At 44.9% G+C, this 22657-nt stretch overlaps 1 protein-coding gene across 1 annotated transcript in view; it reads left to right on the top strand.

The window, feature by feature from the left end:
• Adgrb3 (adhesion G protein-coupled receptor B3) overlaps positions 1-22657 on the top strand; it is a 541106-nt gene that overhangs the window by 282169 nt on the left and 236280 nt on the right. The window contains exon 16 of the mRNA XM_042668573.1: positions 1197-1240. Coding sequence (XP_042524507.1) covers positions 1197-1240 — 44 coding nt within the window. The remainder of the gene's footprint in view (positions 1-1196; positions 1241-22657) is intronic.

Below are 22657 nucleotides of genomic sequence, written 5' to 3'. Positions count from 1 at the left end.
GGATTGTTTCTTTGCTTTTTGTGTATGTTTTGCCAAAAACATCCTTGGCACCTCAGATTTTTAAATACATGCAATTTCAATATTTTTGAGTGCTGATTGTGTTGGCATTTTCTAAATTAATCTTCTTTAGCCCATCTGTTTCATTTACCTGAAAACTTTTGTTTTCTTGGATTTAATGTTTCTTAAATCTACTTGGATAAGTTAGCATGCTTATTATCTGCTTGCCACTACATTTTTCTTTCAGTTTTATTGTATTGCTGCTGGGACTTGAATTGGTTTAGATTATTAGTAACAAGGCTTTGCTCCAAGCAAGTTGGATGATTTCTCTAACAGAACTTTAAAAATACCTGTTCCCGGAAGTGAGTAATATGGAGAATGTGAGCTTGAGACCAACTGGATCCATTCAATGGATAAGAGAAAACCTTTGGAAGTAGGAGAGAATTTGTAGATAGGTAAAGCTTTTGCACTTAAAAACAACATCAAGTTAGTTTCAAATGGCAAAATGAGGCTAATGTGGTCAAATCCTAGTGGCTCACATCTGAGGGTCACAGTTGAAAGCAAGCCTGGGAAGAGAGGACTATGAGACACTTACCTCCAATTAACCGCCAAAAAGCCAGAAATGGAGCTGTAGCTCAAGTGGTATGTGACTGGCCTGGAGCAAACTATCTAAGAGACAGTGCCCACACAATGAGTTCAAGTCCTAATTCCAGCACACCAAAATAAATATATAAGGAAGTATTGTAAGTCTACCAACTCTGGAAGTGAACCATTAATACCAACATCTCATTCTTCTAGAAAACATTAAATATTATATAAATGAATGGCTCAATACAGTGTGCTTCACTCTGATTTAATACTATGGGATTTGGGTCTTCTTAACTGAAATAATACAGCAACCCAAGTTTTAATGAAAGGCAAATTATTTGAAAATCCATCAAAATCTAGACTGAGGGGCACAGGGAAGCTTCACTTTCAGTTTTCAGGGAGATGTCAGTACAGGTCATGGTATTGGAGGAGATATATTGTTTTAATAGGATTTCCAAAGATGAATCCGAAAATGTATGAGAAAGAAAATGAAAATTTGTTTGGATTTTTAAAAAAAAAATTGCGGTAGAATCTTCACCGTGGCCTGTGGCAAGATGGCTGGCATCGAGTGTACAGTCAGGCAATGCTGATTTCTCTCTGCTTCCTTGCAGGGTACTCTGAACCCCTACTGCGTGCTGTGGGATGACTCCAAAACGTAAGTGGCACGTGTTTTCTGATGTTTTTTTAGACTAAGTATTCATGCATGCTCAGTTTTTTCGGCTATTGTCAGTTAGCAGGCAGATGATCGGGGAGGTGAGGTGCAAGCTGGCCTCTGCCTCCTCTCCGTGATCCCAACAGCTGGTAAACACTGGCCTCGGCCTCCTCTCCATGATCCCAATGGCTGGTGAACGCTGGCCTTGGCCTCCTCTCCGCACTCCCGAGGGCTAGTGGTGGGATGGATGCGTTCAAGTGCGATGATGCCAGCCAGCTACTTCTCAAGACAGGACTGGGGGTGGGTTCTGTGGGCGCCATAAGGATGCTGGGGAAGTTCTGGTGATTTGGAATTACTGAAGCTCGGCCTGTCTCCTCCTGTGGTCCTGGTCATGGAGCTTGGCTTTGTGGATGAAACAGCAATCTCTATCATCATTTGACAGAAACATTTCTCGCATGACCTTGAATCTGTTAGTAGAGTGATGCCACGTGTGTTATGTTCCTTCCAAATTGTACTATTGTAGAAATTGAGTGGTTTAAATTTCATTCAAATATTTTACATATGCATGCAGACAAAAGAAAACACTGGCCAGGTTCTGGTGGATCGTGCTTGTGATTCTAGCTGTTGGGGAGCCCAAGAGCTGAGAAGTGCAGTTCAAAACCAGTTCAGGCAGGAAAGTTCATGAGACTCTTACCTCCAGTGAACCAGCCAAAACCTGCAGGTTGAAATGTGGTTGGTATTACCACCACCACCACCCCCAGAGGGAATAAGCTAAGAGAAAGTAACCAGGCCCTGAGTTCAAGCCCCAGTACTGGCACAAGGAAAGAAAGAAGAAAGGAAAGGAGGAAGGGACAGAGGAACCGAAAGAGGGAGGGAGGGAGGAAGAACCTTCAAATAAATGAGTAATTCATGATTTTATTGTTGTTGGTATAATTAATTGTGATGTAGCTGACCAAGTCCAACTTCATCTCCTTGATAGTTCTGAGATTTTAATGCCTGAAAGGTAGAAAAAATTCCATAGATAAGGCTTAGACATGAGTGTGCAATTCTTGGTGCATGCATGGGTGATAAACTATTAATTGAATCAATGTCAGAAGCAGTGCTACCATGTTTGTTTGGCTGGAGTACCATATTGTTGGAGATGTGTATTTTCCAAGAATTTTTCCAGTGTTCTTCACTCCAGAAATGTGAGAGTAATGGTGTTACTTCTCTCGTCACAGCAAACCTAGAAGGGAGAACTTAGGGTTTATAAGAAAGAAACTAAGGTTCTGGCAGTTTGCTGGGCCCTAAGGTACTTGGTTTACATTGTTTTCTTCTAGAACTGGGCTATGAACTCAGGGTCTGGGCACTGTCCCTTAGCTTTTCTTTTTCAAGGGTGGTGCTGTACTACCTGAGCCTCAGCTCCACTTACAGCTTTCTAATGATTGGTTGGCAATGGGCATCTCCTAGACTCTCCTGACTTAGCGTGCCTCCATCCTCAATCTTCAGGTCAGCCTGAATAGCTGGGATTATAGGCATGAGCCGCAGGTTCCTGTCTAACTGATGTTCCTTTTAATCTGCAAGAGTTTAGTGTCGTGGCCTCCTGTGGCTTGCTGTGCATCTGCGTCGGTCCCAGGAGGGACAGCGCGTCCTTTAGGTCAGTAAGAGCTACTCATGATGGAGATGCCCTGATGTGGTGTTCTTTCTCCTGGGATTGACTGGCATCAGGAGGAGCACTGGCTCCTTCTCTGCTTAGCTCCCTGAACTCTCTCTTTTGCTTCTGTTATCCGTATTTCTGCCTGTGCAGAGCGTCTTTGCTTCTTCCAGTCACTCATTTTTGAAGACAGATTTCATTCACTGCACAACGTAACTCCAACCAAGCAACGCTAAAGCTCACACCCAGCCCCGTCCCTCGTGTCAGGGAGACCGTCATTCATTCTCTCTTTCCCCCTCTCTCTCTCTGTCCACTCTCTTTTCTCTCCCCTCACCTGCCCCCATCAAGGAGCATTTTACATGTGTACCCTAGGAAAGGTCACTGAGCCCTGAGAAATTCAAAGCAAATATATACGATATTGCTGGCATGGCTAAGTGTTCCCTGAGGAAACAGTCAAATGTGAAGTTCTTTTATATGGACTCAGGAAACCAAATGAAGAGAAATTAATTTCTCACAATTATAAAAAAGGGGACAAATAACTGAGAGGTCAGGTGGGCCGTGGGAACCAGGTGTGGTTGGGTGTGGTCAAGGCTGTGGGAAGCGGGCGTGGTAGCGTGTGCTCAGGGCCAGGGGAAGTGGATGAGGTTGTGTGTGTTCAGGGCCATGGGAAGCGGGTGTGGTTATGTGTGGTCATGTGGTGGGAAGCTAGCGAAGGTGTGTGTAGTAGTTCGGGCTGTTGGAAGCGGGCGTGGTTGTGTGTGGTCAGGGCGGGGAGCACGTGTGTTTGTGTGGTCAGGGCTATGGGAAGCAGATGTGGTTATGTGTAGTCAGGGCGTGGGCAGCGGGCGTGGTTGAGTGTGGTTCAGGCCGAGGGAGGCGGGGATGTAGGTGGTCCATGGTTTGGAGCCAGTGAGAATTCTATTCCCTGCTTCTAGAATTTTCTGGGCATTCAGTTAACTGCAGACCTTCCAAAAGCATGATTTATTTTATTGCACAGATTGGTCTGTGAAAAGTACATAAAGATGTCAGCAAGGGCACAGCCATTGACCCTAGGAAAGAAATCTCAGCTTGAGCATACTAAGGACACTGCACTGAGCACACAGTCCGCACCGCCCCCCCTCCCTGGCATACACCTCTCCCGGGCACACTCGTGTCCCGCCCTCTGTATATAGTGGCTCTGCAGAGAATGTCTCTTTTTTTTTTTTAAGTTGAAGTTGAGGACATTGCTCCAGCTGGCACTTTGTAGACTCTTTGAGGTGAATGTGTTCATGTAACTAAAGAGCAGCAAATACAGATTTTTGTAGCTTGCATCTGAGACACCAGGATTCTATAGGCCTTTTCCCTGTCCATTATGGCCCAATGACTTCTCTGGTTAAATAAAACTATCTTGTGCTATTTTTTGTCTCTTAACTATATTCACAATGACAAAAATAAAAATATCAGGCCTCATTAAATCATTATTCCACACACAAAAAAGTGTGAAATTTGACGTGCATGGGGAGGGTGGATGGGGGGGGGGGGGTGGAAAGCATAAGCCTGTAATGGGGCAGTGGACACACACAGGGACAAATTGTAGACCCATTCATGGATTTTAAACCGTAGTTTAAAAATTCAGTCCATATACATTAAAGTACAACTCACAAAGTAGAATATATCATAGTCAAAACTTTTGGTACTATTTATAAAACAACAATGCCATTTTTACACTAAAAAGCAATACAAAAATATTTGTTTCCTGTTTTTTAAAATTCTGTAAATGGAAAGATTCATTAGTAGGCAACTAAAAGCTTTATTTACTTTTTTAAATTTTTTAGTTCTTATTTACTATTTTATTTTATTACTATATATAGTATTTATTTATATATAATAAATATAATATATATCAGTATATATGTTATATATACTGACATATAGTATATACTATTTTATGAGGCTGGGAGGTATCTAGAATTGTGGCTTTTTTCCCCCCCCATAAACCCTGGACAATGTAAAATGACCTTTCTTTCTTAGCTATCTTTCTTTGGGGAAATTTTTCTGCTTTAATCGCTTAGAATATTTCCCAAACTTCTCAGGACGTTTGAATTGCATTGTGCTTTTTATGTTCTTGAGTCTTAAGGGCTTAGTTTCCTGAAGAAGTGTTCTTGAATATTTTGACGGAGTAATGACCCCTTTTGAACAGCTAGCTTACCAGATGCTGCTGACGGTGTCGACGGCCCCCGCGTGAGTCCTGGGAGCGCTGGGTTATTCCCACAGCCTGAGCTGAGGACACCTGGCAGGGAATGGTGTGCTGTAATCTCATGTGGACCTCGCTCTGACCTTCCACTCAGGGCTTGGAAACCACGGCTTCTGCCATGGGTCCAGACTTCATTTTTTTCTGTTTCGGAAAATAAAGTTTGAACCGAACAGTCATGTCTCATCCTTATTCTACCACTGTGGAAAGAATCACACAATGAACATGAAGCCCACAGCCCCACCCATACCACCCACACACCTACCTCCTCACCCTCTCCCCTCCCCCACCAGTCCTGGGGCTGAACTCAGAGTCTGGGCACTGTCCTCAAGCTTTGTCACTCAAGGTTGATGCACTACCGCACAAGCCACACCTCTCCTTCCAGCTTTTTTTTGCTCGTTAACTGGAGAGAAGAGTGTTGAGGATGTGTTTGCTGACTGTGAACCTCGGTCCTCCCATCTCAGTCCCTCCTGAGGAACTGGAATTACAGGCATGAGTCCCTGGTACCTGTTACTTTTCCAGTGTGGGTTGTCCACCCCTCTGCTATGCTCTGGGGGGGCTGAGCTTGCCGCCAGTGCTCATGAGCTGAAATGCTGTCTCTAGGGTGAGGAGTAAGAGGAGAGGCACCTACTCTGTGATGCTTAGAGGGGCGCCTTCTAAGCTGGTTAGGACTGGACAAGGCCATGGGGTCAGTGCCCCCAAAAGCATACAGAGGGCCTTGTAAGGAGAGGAAGGACCACCAGAGGAGCGTGTGCACAGGTACTGAGGGAGGACCACCAGAGGAGCGTGTGCACACACACTGCCCCTGCCGTAGGGGGCCTGGGCCCCTCAGGATCCTGCTGGCACGCCACCAGACACAGCTCCCTACCTTGTCCTCTATAAGAGGCCTTGGCTCCATCCTCAGCCTCTGTCTCCCCTTACGGTCCACTCGTTCTCCCCTCAGTCGTACCTAACAGTTTGTATTTCACATGTCTGGGGGTCCAGTTCTGATCGCATTTACCTCATTCTCACCCAGAATGCCTCTTTTCCTGGTGTGCTGGGTTGTCAACGGTTGCAGTCCTTGGAGAGTTATTGGTGAGCACTCCTGGGGCCCAGGGTAAAGGCACATTCCCCAGAGATGACTTCAGATTTCCTTTGCTTATCCCTCGGGGCCTGAAGCTGAGCTCATCCTAGAAGTTCTCTGGAGGCTTTCCACACAGGCTACAGGTTCATGGGAAGGACGGATCCTGTTCATTTGTTTTCACATGTACCCCCGATGTTCTTGTGGTATTTCAGTGGGAAAGTGGGCCTATAAGAAATCATATTACTGAAAAGAGGAACACTGCAATCTAACTCCACCACTGCCTCGCAGAACAGCATGGCATGAAACGTTGCTAGACACGTGCATCTCTCACAACTTTAAGTGTGTATTTTCTACTGTCCTGTGTTTCCTGCCGCGTGTTATTGCTATTTGATGTGCCCACCTGTATTTAAGTATTTGGCAACTAGAAGCATGTCATTTTCAGTTTTGTAAATTTCTAGTGTTGTTAATGGATTTCAGACTTACGCTCTGGCAGTGCTCCTTGAGGATCTCCAATTTGTTCTGCTGTTCAAGCTCTTGGTGCATATGTCAATGAACAGACTAAACAATCTACCTTATAAGATTAGATAGAAGAGGTCCATGGAAAGACAGAAGCAACATACATATAGTGATAAAGAAATTATGTAGCATGGGTGAAATTTTAAAGAGTGAATAGATCAAGATGACAAGCTTGGGAGTGCCACTTACTCCAATGGTTACATCCTCCAGTCTTCGTGTCTCAATTGTATCATTCCTTCATACAATCAGCGTTCACTTAGGGAGTGTCCCACATGAGTGAATTATTACTCCAGGACTCCCCTCTGCCTTTCCTGGCCACCGCACTAGCTGTTCCACTTGGTTCTAGAATGCTCTTCCATTCACACCTTCCTCCAAGGGCTTGGAATTCCGTCTTCTGTTTGCTGCCAAAATGTCTTTCCCAGAGACCTTCAGCAGTTATTATCCAGACTGTTCAAATAAATTTCTAATTACTGAGAAATGGTGCATGCACATTGTGAAACAGAAGCTAAGTGTTTTTCTGAAATGAAAATAGCTCAACTCTGCCCTGAACAAATCCTTATGTATAAGAGGATATTTTTAAATCAAGAATCTATGTATGCTAAAACAAATGCTAAGGTATGAGTCTATATTTTAATATTAATTTCTATCGTGACATTAAAATTCACATATTAAAACTAGTTGGCTATATTCTTAGGTATTTCTAAATCCAAAAACATATTTAGTGGCATCTTGATAATAATTCTTTTTTAGATAATTTCTGATAGCAATTATTTACCATATGAATTATGATCTGAAAAGTTCCCAGTGTCTGAAATTAACATTATTACAAGTCCTGTTTTGTTATTTAGCTGAAGTATTATAGGTGGAGCTTAGCTTCCTAGTTCACTTTTACAGTTAAAATTATGCAGCTGAAAACCAACTTCAATTTTTAATCATTATCATGTTTTATTTTAAAGCTCCCTGTGTAATTTCTTTAAATTCATGACTACTGTGGTAGATTCAAGGGAGATCTCAAGTAGGGTAATTCCTTAGAAAGCCAAAATCAAAGTTGAGCGAAATAGCACTCCAGAAAGAGGGTACTGGAAAGGGGAGGTGGTGAGGCAGGGTGTGAATGAATGAATGAAGAGGAGAAGAAGGGGAATGCAGTCAAGAATTTGGTGCAGATCCGGCAAAATTAACAAGAGTGAAGGAAGGGGTAGGTTAGGAGGGAAAGGGAGAATACCAAAAGGGCTGACATTGCTCAGCGTTCATAAAATGCTTTATTAAATGGCAGCTCCTTTGTACAACTACTTCAAGATGATGAAAACAGCAACAAATGGAAGTGGTTGTAACGTTGTCTGTTGCATGGGGCAGTCACCGCAGCCCCAGAGAAGGTGGAAGACAGTCCTGACGGTGTTCCACGGTGTTGAAGCATGAAATGGGCTCAGAGGCTCAGAGATGGTTCAAGTCCTGTGGTCAGTAGAAGAATCTTACAGAGAAGGGTGGCAGTTAATACTCTTGTACTCGGGTTTGAACTCAGTACAACTTGCTTGTCCTCTGGTGCTCTACTGCTTCAACTATGCCTCCACCAAGCTTTTGCTGGTTATTTTGGAAATGGAGTCTCACAGCTTCAGAATGTGACCCAGGCTCCTGGATAGCTGGGGTTACAGGTGCGATGAGCCACAGGTGCCAGAGTTTCTTTCCTGAAAGTCTTGTGTTTAGGTGTCACACTCTCAGAAGAATGTTCCAGAGCGGGAAGGCTAAAACAATACAGACAAAGTAAAGGTCAGAGCTGCCGGCTGGCAGATTCCTCTGTCCTGAAAGGCCCTGTGCCCTATCTCCAGTGTGGGCAGTGAACCTGAGCACCTTTCCTCAGAAGGTCATTGAAGCCACACTTCAAAGTATTTGCTGCATTTTTAAAAAATGAATAGTGGCGAAACTAGGAATTTATCCAGTATCTCTCACTGATTTTTACTGTTTTAGGGTCTGTAGAAGGATTGCAAGGAACTCTGGCCAATATCTATATATTATCTATATCTATATCTATAAAGTATTAATAGATTATTTATTTAAAATATTAATAGGAACAATCTAAGACTGGTACAAGGAGGCCTGTGGTGAGCCTGTCTTAATTTATTGCCTGTGGTTCTATTTCAAAATAAAGATGGAGGCCTGAAATTGCTGAGAATTCAAATGAGATACTCTTAAATCATTTAAATGACTCAAGCTAAAATTTCCCTACTTAGGTATCCTATTAGCAACAGACCAAACATTTTACTGAATATTTAATTTGCTATTATGTGTCTTTAAGTCTCAGAATCACTTACTTATGTGTACTCAGAAATACTCAGTAATTAAAGTTAACAAATATTTTCCTTAGACAGAGTTAACTAAGTCTATGCTTTTTTTCTGTTTCCATAATGAAATACCTGAGGCTAGAAAACTTACATGGGAAGAGGATAATTTCACCAGAGTTTGATTTCAGAAATGTACACAATGTGGCATTGGTATTGCCAGGGAGCTTCTGGCTCAGGAAGGCAGAGCACATGAGTCAGGAAGCCATCACCCCGAAGACAGGAAGCCAGAGAGGTTGGGGGTCCCATGAAGAAAACGAGCCAGCCCTCCCCAAGCCCAAGCCCCTAGACCAGAACCTGATGACCTTCCACACAGTTACTTTGTGTATGTGTGTATGTATGTGCCCATGGGCACGTTGGTACTGGGACTTGAACGCAGGGTTCAGGTGATGTCTCTCAGCTTTTGCTCAAGACTAACACTCTACCACTTGAGCCACAGCTACACTTGTGGTTTTGGTGGCTAATTGGAGATGAGTATCTCATGGACTTTGCTGTCTGGACTGCTTCAAACCATGATCCTCAGTTCTCAGCCTCCTGAGTGGCTAGGATTACAGGTATGAGCCACCAGCACCCAGCCAGAGTCAAGATTTGAACTAAGGTCTGCCTGCCTGGAAGCCCAGCACTGCCTCTTTTTTAATAAGAACCTTCACCCTGGGAAGACTAGCTGCTCTGTGTGTGGATAGCTCGTGTGCCGGGCACTGCTGCGTTCTCCACCCTGCGCACCAGCATCCTGTCCAGGTACAGTGAGAACACTTGAGTTAGGGGAGCTCACGATCTGTAATCCCAAGAAACGTCTCCATATTTCTCCCTTCACAATAATTCTTTCAGTGCATCCTCTGTATGCATGTGTGTGTGTGTGTGTGTGTGTGTGTGTGTGTACGTGTGCATGTACGCACGCACTAGTACTAGAACTTGAACTCATGGGCTGAGTGCTGTCTCTTTGCCTTTTTCCTCCTGGCACTGTACCACTTGAGCTGCAGCCCCAGTGCTGTCTTGAAAATAAGAGTCTCACAGACTTGCCTACCCAGACTGGCTTTGAACTGGGATTCTCAGATCTCAGCCTCCTGAGTAGCTAGAGTTACAGGTGTGAGTCACTGCCAGGTCCAGCTTCTTAAAGATCCACCGCTTCCTATCATCATCACCCAAGGACGGGCCCTTGGAGTACTCATCTATGCCACCTCCAACCACAGAACCCATCCACACCACCTCCAATCCATAGAACCCATCATGTAATCTCCAAACCACAGAACCCATCCACACCACCTACAAACCACAGATCCCATCCACAGCACCTCCAAACCACAGAACCCCTCCATACCACCTACAAACCACAGAACCAACCCACACCACCTACAATCCACAGAATCCATCCACACCACCTACAAACCACAGAACCCATCCATACCACCTCCAAACCACAGAACCCCTCCATACAACCTACAAACCACAGAACCCACCCACACCACCTCCAATCCACAGAACTCACCCACACCATCTCCAAACCAAAGAACCCATCCATACCACCTACAAACCACAGATCCCACCCACACCACCTCCAAACCACAGAACCCACCCACACCACATCCAAACCACAGAACCCATCCACACCACCTCCAATCCACAGAACCCAGCCATACTTCCTCCAATCCACAGAACCCGTCATGTTATCTCCAAACCAAAGAACCCATCCATACCACCTCCAAACCACAGATCCCACCCACACCACCTCCAAACCACAGAACCCATCCATACCACCTGCAATCCACAGAACCCATCCACACCACCTCCAATCCACAGAACCCACCCACACCACCTCCAAACCACAGAACCCACCCACACCACATCCAAACCACAGAACCCACCCACACCACATCCAAACCACAGAACCCACCCACACCACCTCCAATCCACAGAACCCATCCACACCACCTCCAATCCACAGAACCCATCCATACCACCTCCAATCCACAGAACCCGTCATGTTATCTCCAAACCACAGAACCCACCCACACCACCTCCAAACCACAGAACCCACCCACACCACATCCAAACAACAGAACCCACCCACACCACATCCAAACCACAGAACCCACCCACACCACCTCCAATCCACAGAACCCATCCACACCACCTCCAATCCACAGAACCCATCCATACCACCTCCAATCCACAGAACCCGTCATGTTATCTCCAAACCACAGAACCCACCCATACCACCTCCAAACCACAGAACCCACCCACACCACATCCAAACCACAGATCCCACCCACACCACCTCCAAACCACAGAACCCACCCACACCACCTACAATCCACAGATCCCACCCACACCACCTCCAAACCACAGAACCCATCCATACCACCTACAATCCACAGAACCCATCCACACCACCTCCAATCCACAGAACCCATCCACAGCACCTCCAAACCACAGAACCCACCCACACCACATCCAAACCACAGAACCCATCCACACCACCTCCAATCCACAGAACCTATCCATACCACCTACAATCCACAGAAACGGTCATGTTATTTCCAAACTACAGAACCCATCCGCACCACCTACAAACAACAGAACCCACCCATACCACCTCCAAACCAGAGAACCCACCCATACCACCTCCAAACCACAGAACCCATCCATACCACCTGCAATCCACAGAACCCATCCATACCACCTCCAAACCACAGAACCCACCCACACCACCTCCAAACCACAGAACCTACCCATACCACATCCAAACCACAGAACCCACCCACACCACCTCCAATCCACAGAACCCATCCATACTTCCTCCAATCCACAGAACCCATCCACACCACCTCCAAACCAGAGAACCCACCCACACCACCTCCAAACCACAGAACCCATCTACACCACCTCCAAACCACAGAACCCATCTACACCACCTACAAACCACAGAACCCACCCCACCACCTACAAACCACAGAATCCATTAACTTCCAAATCACAGAACCCACCCATACCACCTCCAAACCACAGAACCTATCATGCTATGTCCAAGCCACAGGAGCAAGTAATCTGCTGTAGATGGGTACATATCTCTAAATACTTTCCATTAATATTAATATTCTTCTTTAAATTATTTAAAATGTTGATTGAAAGAATCAGTGTTCATGCGAATAATGAGATATGAATATAAAAGTGCTTTCATAAAGCATGTTAATACATTGCTTATAAATCCAACTTTGTGGGCTAATAAAGAGTAGCTTAATGATTTAGGTCAAAATTAAAACCTATGTTTGAACATTTTCATGTGTTGGTACAGTGGACACAAGTATTATCATTATAAATTAAGAAACAATACTTTGCAAACAATATTTGGAGTCAGACTGAGTCCTGATCACAGACGACATCTTCTGCAAAGATTGGAAACAAAAACTGGCAGTTAGATATATATCAGCATTGTCAGCAAAGGAAAGTAATTTGGACATCTGCACTTAAAATGACGTTGACGTCTTGAACGTAATGATATACACACAGCATGGGAAAGACTGTATATTTATTTCAAACAAACATCTCAGTGTGGTCTGGGTTGTTGCACTACTGATTTTCTGGTACTGTTAAGAGAGCTGTGTTTGGCAAGAATTGGGCAAGGTGCACTGCCCTGAAATGTTCCTGTTTCACATACTGCTCTGAGAGGGGACTGTTTGCTGCCCACATCAAGGCCACAGCACTGCTTCTGATATAGTGGACTGCCACCACTGCCTCTTCTGCATGGAGGCCGTGTTTGCTGGGCTTGTGACTCTCTGTCTGATGGTGACGTCAAGGACCTGAAATTGCTGATATTTTTTTCTTGCTGTGTGACCCCATTTCCCATTTCTAGCATTTATCACAACAGGATGTATTTATCACAGCAGCAGATGCATTTAATAAATAATTGCTGAATTGAAACTGAACATATTGGTCAATCTTATAACAAATTTGCATAGTTATTTCCTTGTCTATACTGATAAGTAGGTTATATAAAGAAGGGGTATGTTTTATACAGAGATTTGAGAGGCAAAATACCATTTCAAAGAGAGACTATCTGGTTCAGTATGTTACACAGACAGCACTTTCCTGTCTTTCCAAAAGTTCAAATTGACTTGTTCTGTTCTTTTATTATTATTATTTCAAAAGAGAAATGAATTCTTTTTTTTCCACACACACAAAATAAAAACAACCACAGTGATTCAGCCTTCATGGGAGCAATCCATAAGCAGGATCATATTTTCACATCGCCTTTTAACAACACCTACATCACCCAGAGGAATCATGTGCTGGGCTGTGGTACAGCAAAGTATTCCAATAAACAGAGGAAATTATTTTCATAATTACTGACATGTTCTTAATTTGCTCTGCTAAATGGTAAATCAGCCCGGGTTGGTGAAAGAAATGATTCTTGCATGCTGTTCCTGCAGCGTGGGGAAGGAAGCTTGCTTTTGTCCTGCAATAGTGGCAACAATAGTTTCCTTCTAAGGACCAAGGGTTCATTAGCGAGCAAGCTTTCAAACGCTAAAGAAAAATATTGTATAATGCCCCGATATTTACATTGCTTAGTAAATTCACTTGTGGATTTATACTACTATTGAGAGGAAACAATAGTGTATTTTTTCTTCTTTCTGCTTTTTTCTTTCTTTCTTGTTGTGTTGGGGCCCAACTCGGGGCCCTGGGTTGCCGGACTGTTCCCTGCTCCTGACTTTATCTCCAGCTTGATAATCGTTTTAGTAAAGAATGGAGCGAGAGCACACAGCACAGTGGAAACAAGCTCACATTGTATAATTACATTGGTCAAAAAGAACTTGGGATGATAGTTCTTGTTTGATGTCAGCATACCATATCGTTTTATATGTACCAAATAGGTGTTTGGTCCTTGTATATTTAAAGGAATGAATTATGTGTTGATTGTGTGTGTGTGTGTGTGTGTGTGTGTGTGTGTTCTGCTGGGATCAAATCTAGAACTTCATGCACACTAGACACTTACTCTACCACTGAGGTGAATGAAGTGAACATTTACATCCTCTAATCTGAGCAGTTCTTTCTCCCTTACAGAATATTTACAAATGCACTCTATTCTTCTGAACCTCTATTGTTTAGTAAATTAATGATTCATCAATAACTTTATCCATCATCACTAGAGAATAAACACCAACTAATGAAAGAAATACAAGAAAAGTGAGACCAACTTCTTCAGGACCACTCAGCACTCACTCAACTTCCATCTTTCTATTCCCCACCCCATGTGCACCCTGAGCAGGTGTGTGCAGCTGCTGCTCCCTGTGTGCACTGGCTCCATCATCTGCACCCTGAGCAGGTGTGTGCAACTGCTGCTCCCTGTGTGCACTGGCTCCATCATCTGCACCCTGAGCAGGTGTGTGCAGCTGCTGCTCCCTGTGTGCACTGGCTCCATCATCTGCACCCTAACCAGGTGTGTGCAGCTGCTGCTCCCTGTGTGCACTGGCTCCATCATCTGCACCCTAACCAGGTGTGTGCAGCTGCTGCTCCCTGTGTGCACTGGCTCCATCATCTGCACCCTGAGCAAGTGTGTACAGCTGCTGCTCCCTGTGTGCACTGGCTCCATCATCTGCACCCTGAGCAGGTGTGTGCAGTGGCTGCTCCCTGTGTGCTCCGGCTCCACCATCTGCACCCTAACCAGGTGTGTACAGCTGCTGCTCCCTGTGTGCTCTGGCTCCATCATCTGCATGCTGAGCAGGTATGTGAAGCTGGTGCTCCCTGTGTGCACTGGCTCCATCATCTGCACCCTGAGCAGGTGTGTGCAGCTGCTGCTCCCTGTGTGCACTGGCTCCATCATCTGCACCCTGAGCAGGTGTGTGCAGTGGCTGCTCCCTGTGTGCTCCGGCTCCATCATCTGCACCCTAACCAGGTGTGTACAGCTGCTGCTCCCTGTGTGCTCTGGCTCCATCATCTGCATGCTGAGCAGGTATGTGAAGCTGCTGCTCCCTGTGAGTTCTGGTTCCCTCCACACCTAGCAAGCTTGGTCCTGCAAGGCTTTCAGCAGCACCTCTGCCTTCTGCCCACAAGATGCCGGTAGCAATGCCTGCCCTTCTGCTGTGATGATCAAGAATGACTCCCAATATTGGCAAATGTCCCCCAGGGTGGAGAGAGACAAACTCGGCCCTCACTGGTAGCTAATGTTTTAGGGGGGCTCTTGGAAGAATGCTGGCTTCTGCCCCAGCACTGGTCTCCTGGAGGAAGCCTCTGGGGTACGTGAATAGTATGTGCTTGTTAAATGTGTCTACTAAGTTCATCATTCCAGGAGGGTCTGATGGACCCAGTGTGAGCTGTGACTGCTGCTGCCCACACGCAGCATTACCAGCCAGGCAGGGCGTGGAACTACACTTGCATACATTTCTAAGCTCCAATTCAGCCCGGCAAATTCAGTTCTGTGGTGTTTTGTGCAAACAAGTGCTTGTGGTTATGCAGTAGAAGACCTGGCCGCCAGCCAGGGTTGGCCAATTGCAGTCCTACCTGTTCCCCAAGGAAATAGTCCTTGGAAATAACTTCGTGCCCAATCCTTGCCCTGACCGCAGCTGTCACCACAGGGTTTAGTTCCACAGCGCCATAACACCATAACACAGTTCATGTATTCTTATTATTTGCAAGATGATACCTTTTCCTGGATTTTACTAATAATGTTTCGCTGAATTTAGCCCTAAGTGGTGTTAAGTGTACCGTTCCGGATCCTGCACTAAGTTTAGTTTTTGTGTGCTTGTGTACTTACTTTGACAATCCTGGGAATTGTTCTGGGTCTCACGTAAGCCCTCCACCATGTGAGCCACTCCTCTATGCCCTATTTGTGCTCATTACTTTTCAGGGGAGTTGTGCCCAGGCTTGCGTGGCCAGGCCTCCTGTCTGCTGAACAGAGGGGACTGCAAATGTGCAGACAACTGGACATTTTATTAAGCTGGGTCTCGCTAACCTTTGCCCCGGGCAAGCTCCAGCCCTGAGCCTCTTCATCCACACCACTCACATAGCCAAGATTACAGGCATGTACCATCGCCCCTAGCTCTTAGTGATGTTAAATAAAAATCATTACGTTGAAAGTGTGGGATGTTTTAGGATAAAGCTGAGGAACTCTAAAAAGAGAAGATATTTAATCATAGAGTTGAAGAGTAATCACTGACTAAGCCATTTGTTTAAGTTATTATCTAGAGCTTCTTTAAGCAGTCTTGGGGTGTGGCCCCATTATCTGGGCCTGATATTCCTGTTTCTGCAGCTCTGTCAGGGATTTTGACTATTGCAGCATCTTCCAAGTTTCTTCAGCCTTGCCCTCATGCCAATCTTTTCCCCCTTCGCTGGAAAAGATCCTCACTCTCTTAGAAATAAACTCAAATCTGTGTAACGTCGTAGCCATCTCTGCAGGCTCAAAGCACCGTCCCTCCCTCACACCTCTCAGGGGCAGTGGCTTCCCTTAGCATACCCCAGCACCGCCAGCGCTTCCCCGTGATTCCTCCTCTGTGTTCTGGGGAGAGCGGGCCGCCCCAGGTTCCTCACAGGATCCATGTCCACCAGAAGCGACAGGTCTGTGCTTCTGTCACCACCTAGACTGAACTGCCTAGACCCAGACTCAGTTCACCCAACACTGCTTCTGTCAGACTCAATTGACCCAACACTGCGTCCACCTCCGCCTCTTCGTACATGGTGAATGACACAAAAGACCTTGGAGTTGGGATTTGTGGATAAAGGTTGTGAACAGCATACACGTACCCAGCCCATGTGTGCTCTACCTGTGTGTGTGTGACATGCATGTAGTCCGTGTGCATGTAGCCACACACGTGGAGACTGCTCTGCCTGGCAGCTTCTGCACTGGCACTGACGACAATAAACACAACCTTTCTAGGGCTCATCTGAGGTGGAGAGGGCCGAGGAGAACCGGGTGAGCCGGGGAGCCAGCAGGGGAGCTGCGCTGCCTCACCAGGAAAGTGGTGATGGTCTTCTTAAAAGACGATGAAATTCAGCAGGTGCGGCAGATCAGAAAGCTGAACTCTGAGGATCCTGGTTCAAAGCTAGCCCTAACAAAAAGCAGTCTGTGAGACTCTTGTTGATAACCAACAAAAAGCCAGAAGTGGAGGTATGACGGAAGGGGTAGAGTGCCAGCCTTGAGCAGAAAAAGCCAAGCAGGATCACAAAGCTCTGAGAGAGAGAGAGAGAGAGAGAGAGAGAGAGAGAGAGAGAGAGAGAGAGAGAGAGAGAGAAGCTGATGTTTTCCTGAGCTAAAAAATTATAATCTTGCTTAAAACCCTAATTTTGCTTTATAGATTGTGCCAAGCCTTTTCCATGATCAAAGTCTTGCCTCTGGTTCTTCCTGCTCCCGTGTCTTGCATCCTTGGATGCTGACAGTTGTGTGAAGTCATTAGCAACTCTGCCCAGGGCAGTGACCCAGGCTCTCAGTCCAAGAAGGCCTCCAGATGGGCCTCATGTGCCCTTTGGGAGGGACTCGGCACCCTGAGGCTCCGTCCTCCTGCATACTTCACATTTCAAGTGTGGGGTGAGAGTGAACCTCGCAGTCTCCCAGGACCCAGCTGGAATTTGTATTAAGTCTGTGAAAGAAAGTCAAGTCCCATTTCCCCTTCGTGTTAGCCATTGTCTAAACACTGCAGACTCATGCAACCTCCTCTCATATTAACACAGAAGATGCCGAGCAGCCCAGCCACGTGAGAGCAGGACCGGCCATTAGACTGAAGCACAACGCTGTTTTATGTCACCCCAGACCACATGTACACACACAACCCCCCATATACACACAACACACATGCACACACATATACCACACATGCACACCCACCACACATGCATTCACACACCACCCCTACACACACAAAACCCCACCTACACATACATATACCATATACACATGCACACACACCACACTCACACCATACATGTACATACATCACACACATTCACATACCACATACACACCATCTAGTCATTAAAGCGAAATTATGTCCCATATAAAATAACTTTCAAATACACACAAAAATTTATAATATAAACTACATAAACCCATGGTTTAAAAAAATCACAGCCCTCTTACTTTTCTCATTTTATCTCTTCAGTAAAGTGTCCATCCGTGCGAGTTACCTTTCTGAGAAGTGTTTTTTGACACTGTCTTGGTTAACTGAATGGCCCATGTATGAGGGGTAGTGTGTGGACATCCATTCTCCCTAGAGATCACAGCTGGGGGCCTCTGCTCGGAGGGGGCTGCCAGGCTTTGGATGTGTTTGGTGGTGAGGACAGGGTGCCATTGTCATAGAATGGGTAAATTGGTGGTGGGAACAGGTGCCCTGCCATATATTGGGGAAATGTGGTCGATTGGGTGGGTAGATCATTGGGTAGATGACAGAGTAGATCAGGGAGATGATTGGTTAAACTGGATAGATGGGGTAGATTGTGTAGATCTGGTAATTTGGGTAGATGGGGTAGAAGCTAGTCAAGCAACTGCAGAGGAGGTGGCTCACAGGCTGCCCCCAAATCCTACACTCTGGGGTTGATGGCAGCAAGGCAAGGAGGAGCCTCTGTTTGATGAGCTAAGCAATAGTGGGTTTGTGTGAGTGACCTAAATTCTGCTTCCTCATGCTCAGCGTCTGCTACAACTGACCCATATACTGTGTCAGTTTCCTTCCTTCTGTCCTGATGTTGTGGTAGGGAGACTGCCACTAAGATGATAGCAATTACATTGTTTTTTCCTCTTTCATTAGTACAAAGTTATTTTAAGTGAAATCCCTCTTCGAAGTTTCTATATGCAGCCTTTTCTCATTTCCAGAATACAGAACGATGGTTGCTGTTGTAGAGTGGCATTGTACTTTCTTTTTTTATTGTTATTGTGAAGGTGGCATACGGAGGGGTCACGCTCACACAAGTCACGCAAAGAGTACATTTCTGTTTGAACAGTGTCACCTCTTTCCTCATTCTCTCCCAGTGTTTCCTCCCGACTGCCCTCCCTCCCCGCAAGTTGTATAGTTCATTTCTAACAGTGAGTATCACTACTGAATTCCTTCACCCTTTGTCCCACCATTTCTGTGCCACCTTTATCTTCATCAAAACAGATAAACTTGCTTACAAAAGATACAGAAATCAAAAACAGTGACAGAGAAGAAAGAAGAAACAGAAAAATAACTAAAAAGCTCTTTTTTCCATTTCTTGGAGTTCATTACAGCAAACATCTTTTCTTTCTCTTTTTTTTTTTTTTGTCAGTCGTGGGGCTTGAACTCTGGGCTTGGGCGTTATCCCTGTGCTCTTTAGCTCAAGGCGAGTGCTCTACCACTTGAGCCACAGCACCACTTCCGGTTTTCTAGTGGTTAATTGGAGATAAGAGTCTCATGGACTTTTCTGCCCGGGCTGGCTTTGAACCGTGATCCTCAGATCTTAGCCTCCTCAGTAGCTAGGATTACAGGCATGAGCCACCAGCGCCCAGCGTACAAACATCATTTTATATGATCATGTGCACATAGCAATTGAGTCTTTGTGATCCTCTCCTAAGAATATCCTCCATTGGTCTCACTGTGTTGAATGTCTAGAATCTTTATAATTTATCATGTTCAGTATGTTTACTTGTAGATTTATAGGCACATTCTAGTTACAACAAATTCAGGAAAATATACAATCTATGTTTCTTTGGCTTATTTCACTTAATATCATTTTTTCCAGATTTTTCCAGTTCCTTATGAAAGAGGCAGTGTCATTCTTTCTGATGGAGGCATAGAATTCCATTGTGTATATGTACCACATTTTCTTTTTTTTTTTTTAATTTAATTTAATTTTATTTGTGAACATACTGTACAGAGGGGTTACAATTACATGGGCAGGATAATGCGTACATTTCTTACCAAGCATTGCAGCCTCCTCCTTTGTTTACCCTTCACATCCCTCCCAGCCTTCCCCCTCCCACCCCAATCCCAATCCTTCTACTTCCCCCCTTCCCCCCCCCCCCCCCCCACGGACGTTGTAAAGCTCGTTTTGGACATGACAACTTTGTACTACATTTTCTTGATCCATTCATCCACTGAAGGCATCTGGGTTGATTCCACATCTTGGCTATGGTAAATAATGCTGCACTAAACATGATTGTGCTGGTAGCTCTAGTGCGGCCTGGTTTGTGGTCTGTTGGATAAATGTCCAGGAGTTGCTGGGTTATAGGAGAGCTCTGTGTAGCTTTTTGAGGAACCTCCATACTGATTTCCAGAATGGTTGAACAAGTTTACATTCCCACCAACAGTGTAATGAAATTTCCTTTTGGCCACATCACTTCCAGCATCTGTTATCATTAGGTTTTTAGTTTTGGTTTTTGGTTTTGGTTTTATGTGGGGTTTTTTGGGTCAGTCATGAGGCTTGAACTCTGGGCCTGAGCACTGTCCCTCAGGTCTTCAGCTCAAGGCAAGTGCTCTGCCTCTTGAGCCACAGCACCACTTCCAGTTTTCTAGTGGTCTATTGGAGATAAGAGTCTCAGGGACTTTCCTGCCTGGGCTGGCTTTAAACCTCCATCCTCAGATCTCAGCCTCCTGTGTAGCTAGGATTACAGGGGTGAGTCACCGGTGCCTAGTTTATCGTTAGTTTTCTTGATAATGTCATGGCACCATTCTTAATACTGCTAAGTGTCTATTGACTAATTCCCAGAATGCACCCACTGTATTTGTATTTACCAAACAGGGACCTGACATGAAAACACCTTTTCTTCATGCATCTCCAGGGACAGAACTGTGGACTGCATCAGGCAGTGACATCACACTGGGTTGGGACAGGCCCAGCACCATCTGCTTTACCATCCCCCACAGCATCAGGGAGGGCAAACAGACACTTTCTCTTGGGCTCACATCACTTTTCTGTCTTTCTGTGTCAATATTCGGGGTTCTTACATAAATGTCTATTTACAAAAGCAGGCGAAGAAGAGTAATTACAAATGTAATTAACCTCGCTGTGTAGCCCAGGCTGGCACTGACCCCTCTGTCCTCCTGCCTCTGCCTCCTGAATGCTGATATTCCAGTGTCTCCACACTCAGCCTTCCTTACTTTGTGGTTTTGAGAGCTTTTTTATTTCACTTTATATTATGAGAATTATACATACTATTCATTATTCACCTAGAGAATGACTTATTCAGTAATTGGATACTGAATAAGTGAAAAATCAAACCTAAAGAACATCGGTTCCGATCCATAAAATGTTCACCAGGAAAATGGTTTCTTGAAAATGAGTCTCAAAAAGTTATTTGTATTCTGAGACACGAATTACCACCAACAAATACCATGTATTTTATGCTTCTGTTTCTTCTTTTGTACAGTTGAGAAGTGCATCCAATTTAATTCAGTGGGTATCAGGCTCTTTCTGCTCAGAATCATAACCAAAGAGATGGGGGTCTTCCCAGCTATGAATTCCAGCATTCAGCATAAAAGATGAAATTTACACAGATCTATAAACTAACTTTTTTTTTCACTGACTTTTGCTTTTGCTTTTCAGGACAGGGCAGGCAGATGGACGGGGTACACGAGCTAAATTCTCCTTTTTGTTTTTTCCTCATACTGGAGATTAAAAGGGCCCTGAGCACTCAACCTCAGTGTGAGCGCTCAACCTCGGAGCCACACACCCAGCCCAGCACCCCGCGTTGTGCCCAGCAACTGGGCAGATTGTCTCCTGTGGAACAGCAACCTTCCTTCTGTGTTCAACGATCTTCCTCTGAGTGGGTCGGGGGGGAAGACGAGCCATCCGCCTGCCTCTTGAGCAATGACCTCTTCTTTCTTTTCACTTTCCCATTTATTCATTCATTCATCCCTGTGGTGTTGAGTACTGCTGTTTTGATTCAGAGTCTCCCACTGACCTGACTGGTGCTGTACTCCCTGAGATACGCTTCCAGTGCGGCTTTCTGCTTGAAAGAGATGGAATCTTGTGGACTGCTTATAGTGGCCTTGACCTGCAGATCTCAGTTCCCAGAGTAGCATAGGGTGCAGATGCAAGCCATGGGTGTCTGACTTCACATTGGCGTCTTATTTCAAAGACAGTAGGCCCAATATTATTTCAAGAAAATCACTGCTCAACTCCTGCCCTTGAATGCCTTTAAATTCCATGTTGACTTAATGTGCTAGTCTAATGGGAAGGAGGATGGACAGTCAGATGGCAGGGGAGGCAGGAGATGAGGGAGGGAAGGGGGAGAGAGAAGGGAAGGGAAGCATTTTCTAAATACAAAAGTGGTATTTTACTTCCTGAATTCCTTCTCAGAAATGAGGGTACATATCTGATCAGCTTTGAGTAACAGCTTCTCCATGTAGTAGAAAACTGCTCAAATATAGAGTGTTGGGTTGAATCAAGCACATGTTTACAAGTGAATATCAATGATTAGTCTTTAAAGCTTTGTCATACAATAAAATGAAATGTTGTCCAAAAATTTTCCTAAACACACTTTTATTTCATTCTTTTACCTCCAGAATGTTATTTTGGAGAGTTGGAATACACTCATGGCTATAAATACACACATTTAGTCCAATAAATATCAAGCACTTGGGCACAATAGTGGGAAAAAGAGAAAAATCTACAGGAGTCTGAATGGAACTGATGTAGAACTGAGAAACTCTGAAGCTCCATTTTTGATTGGCTTTTTACTTGCCATTTGTCTTTCTTATAAATGGTA

This window comes from Dipodomys spectabilis, unplaced genomic scaffold, assembly GCF_019054845.1.
Source record: "Dipodomys spectabilis isolate Male_0828 unplaced genomic scaffold, ASM1905484v1 ptg000457l, whole genome shotgun sequence".
NCBI lineage: Eukaryota > Metazoa > Chordata > Mammalia > Rodentia > Heteromyidae > Dipodomys > Dipodomys spectabilis.
The sequence above is the reverse complement of the archived record's forward strand: the minus strand, read 5'-3'. Positions and strand labels throughout refer to the sequence as shown.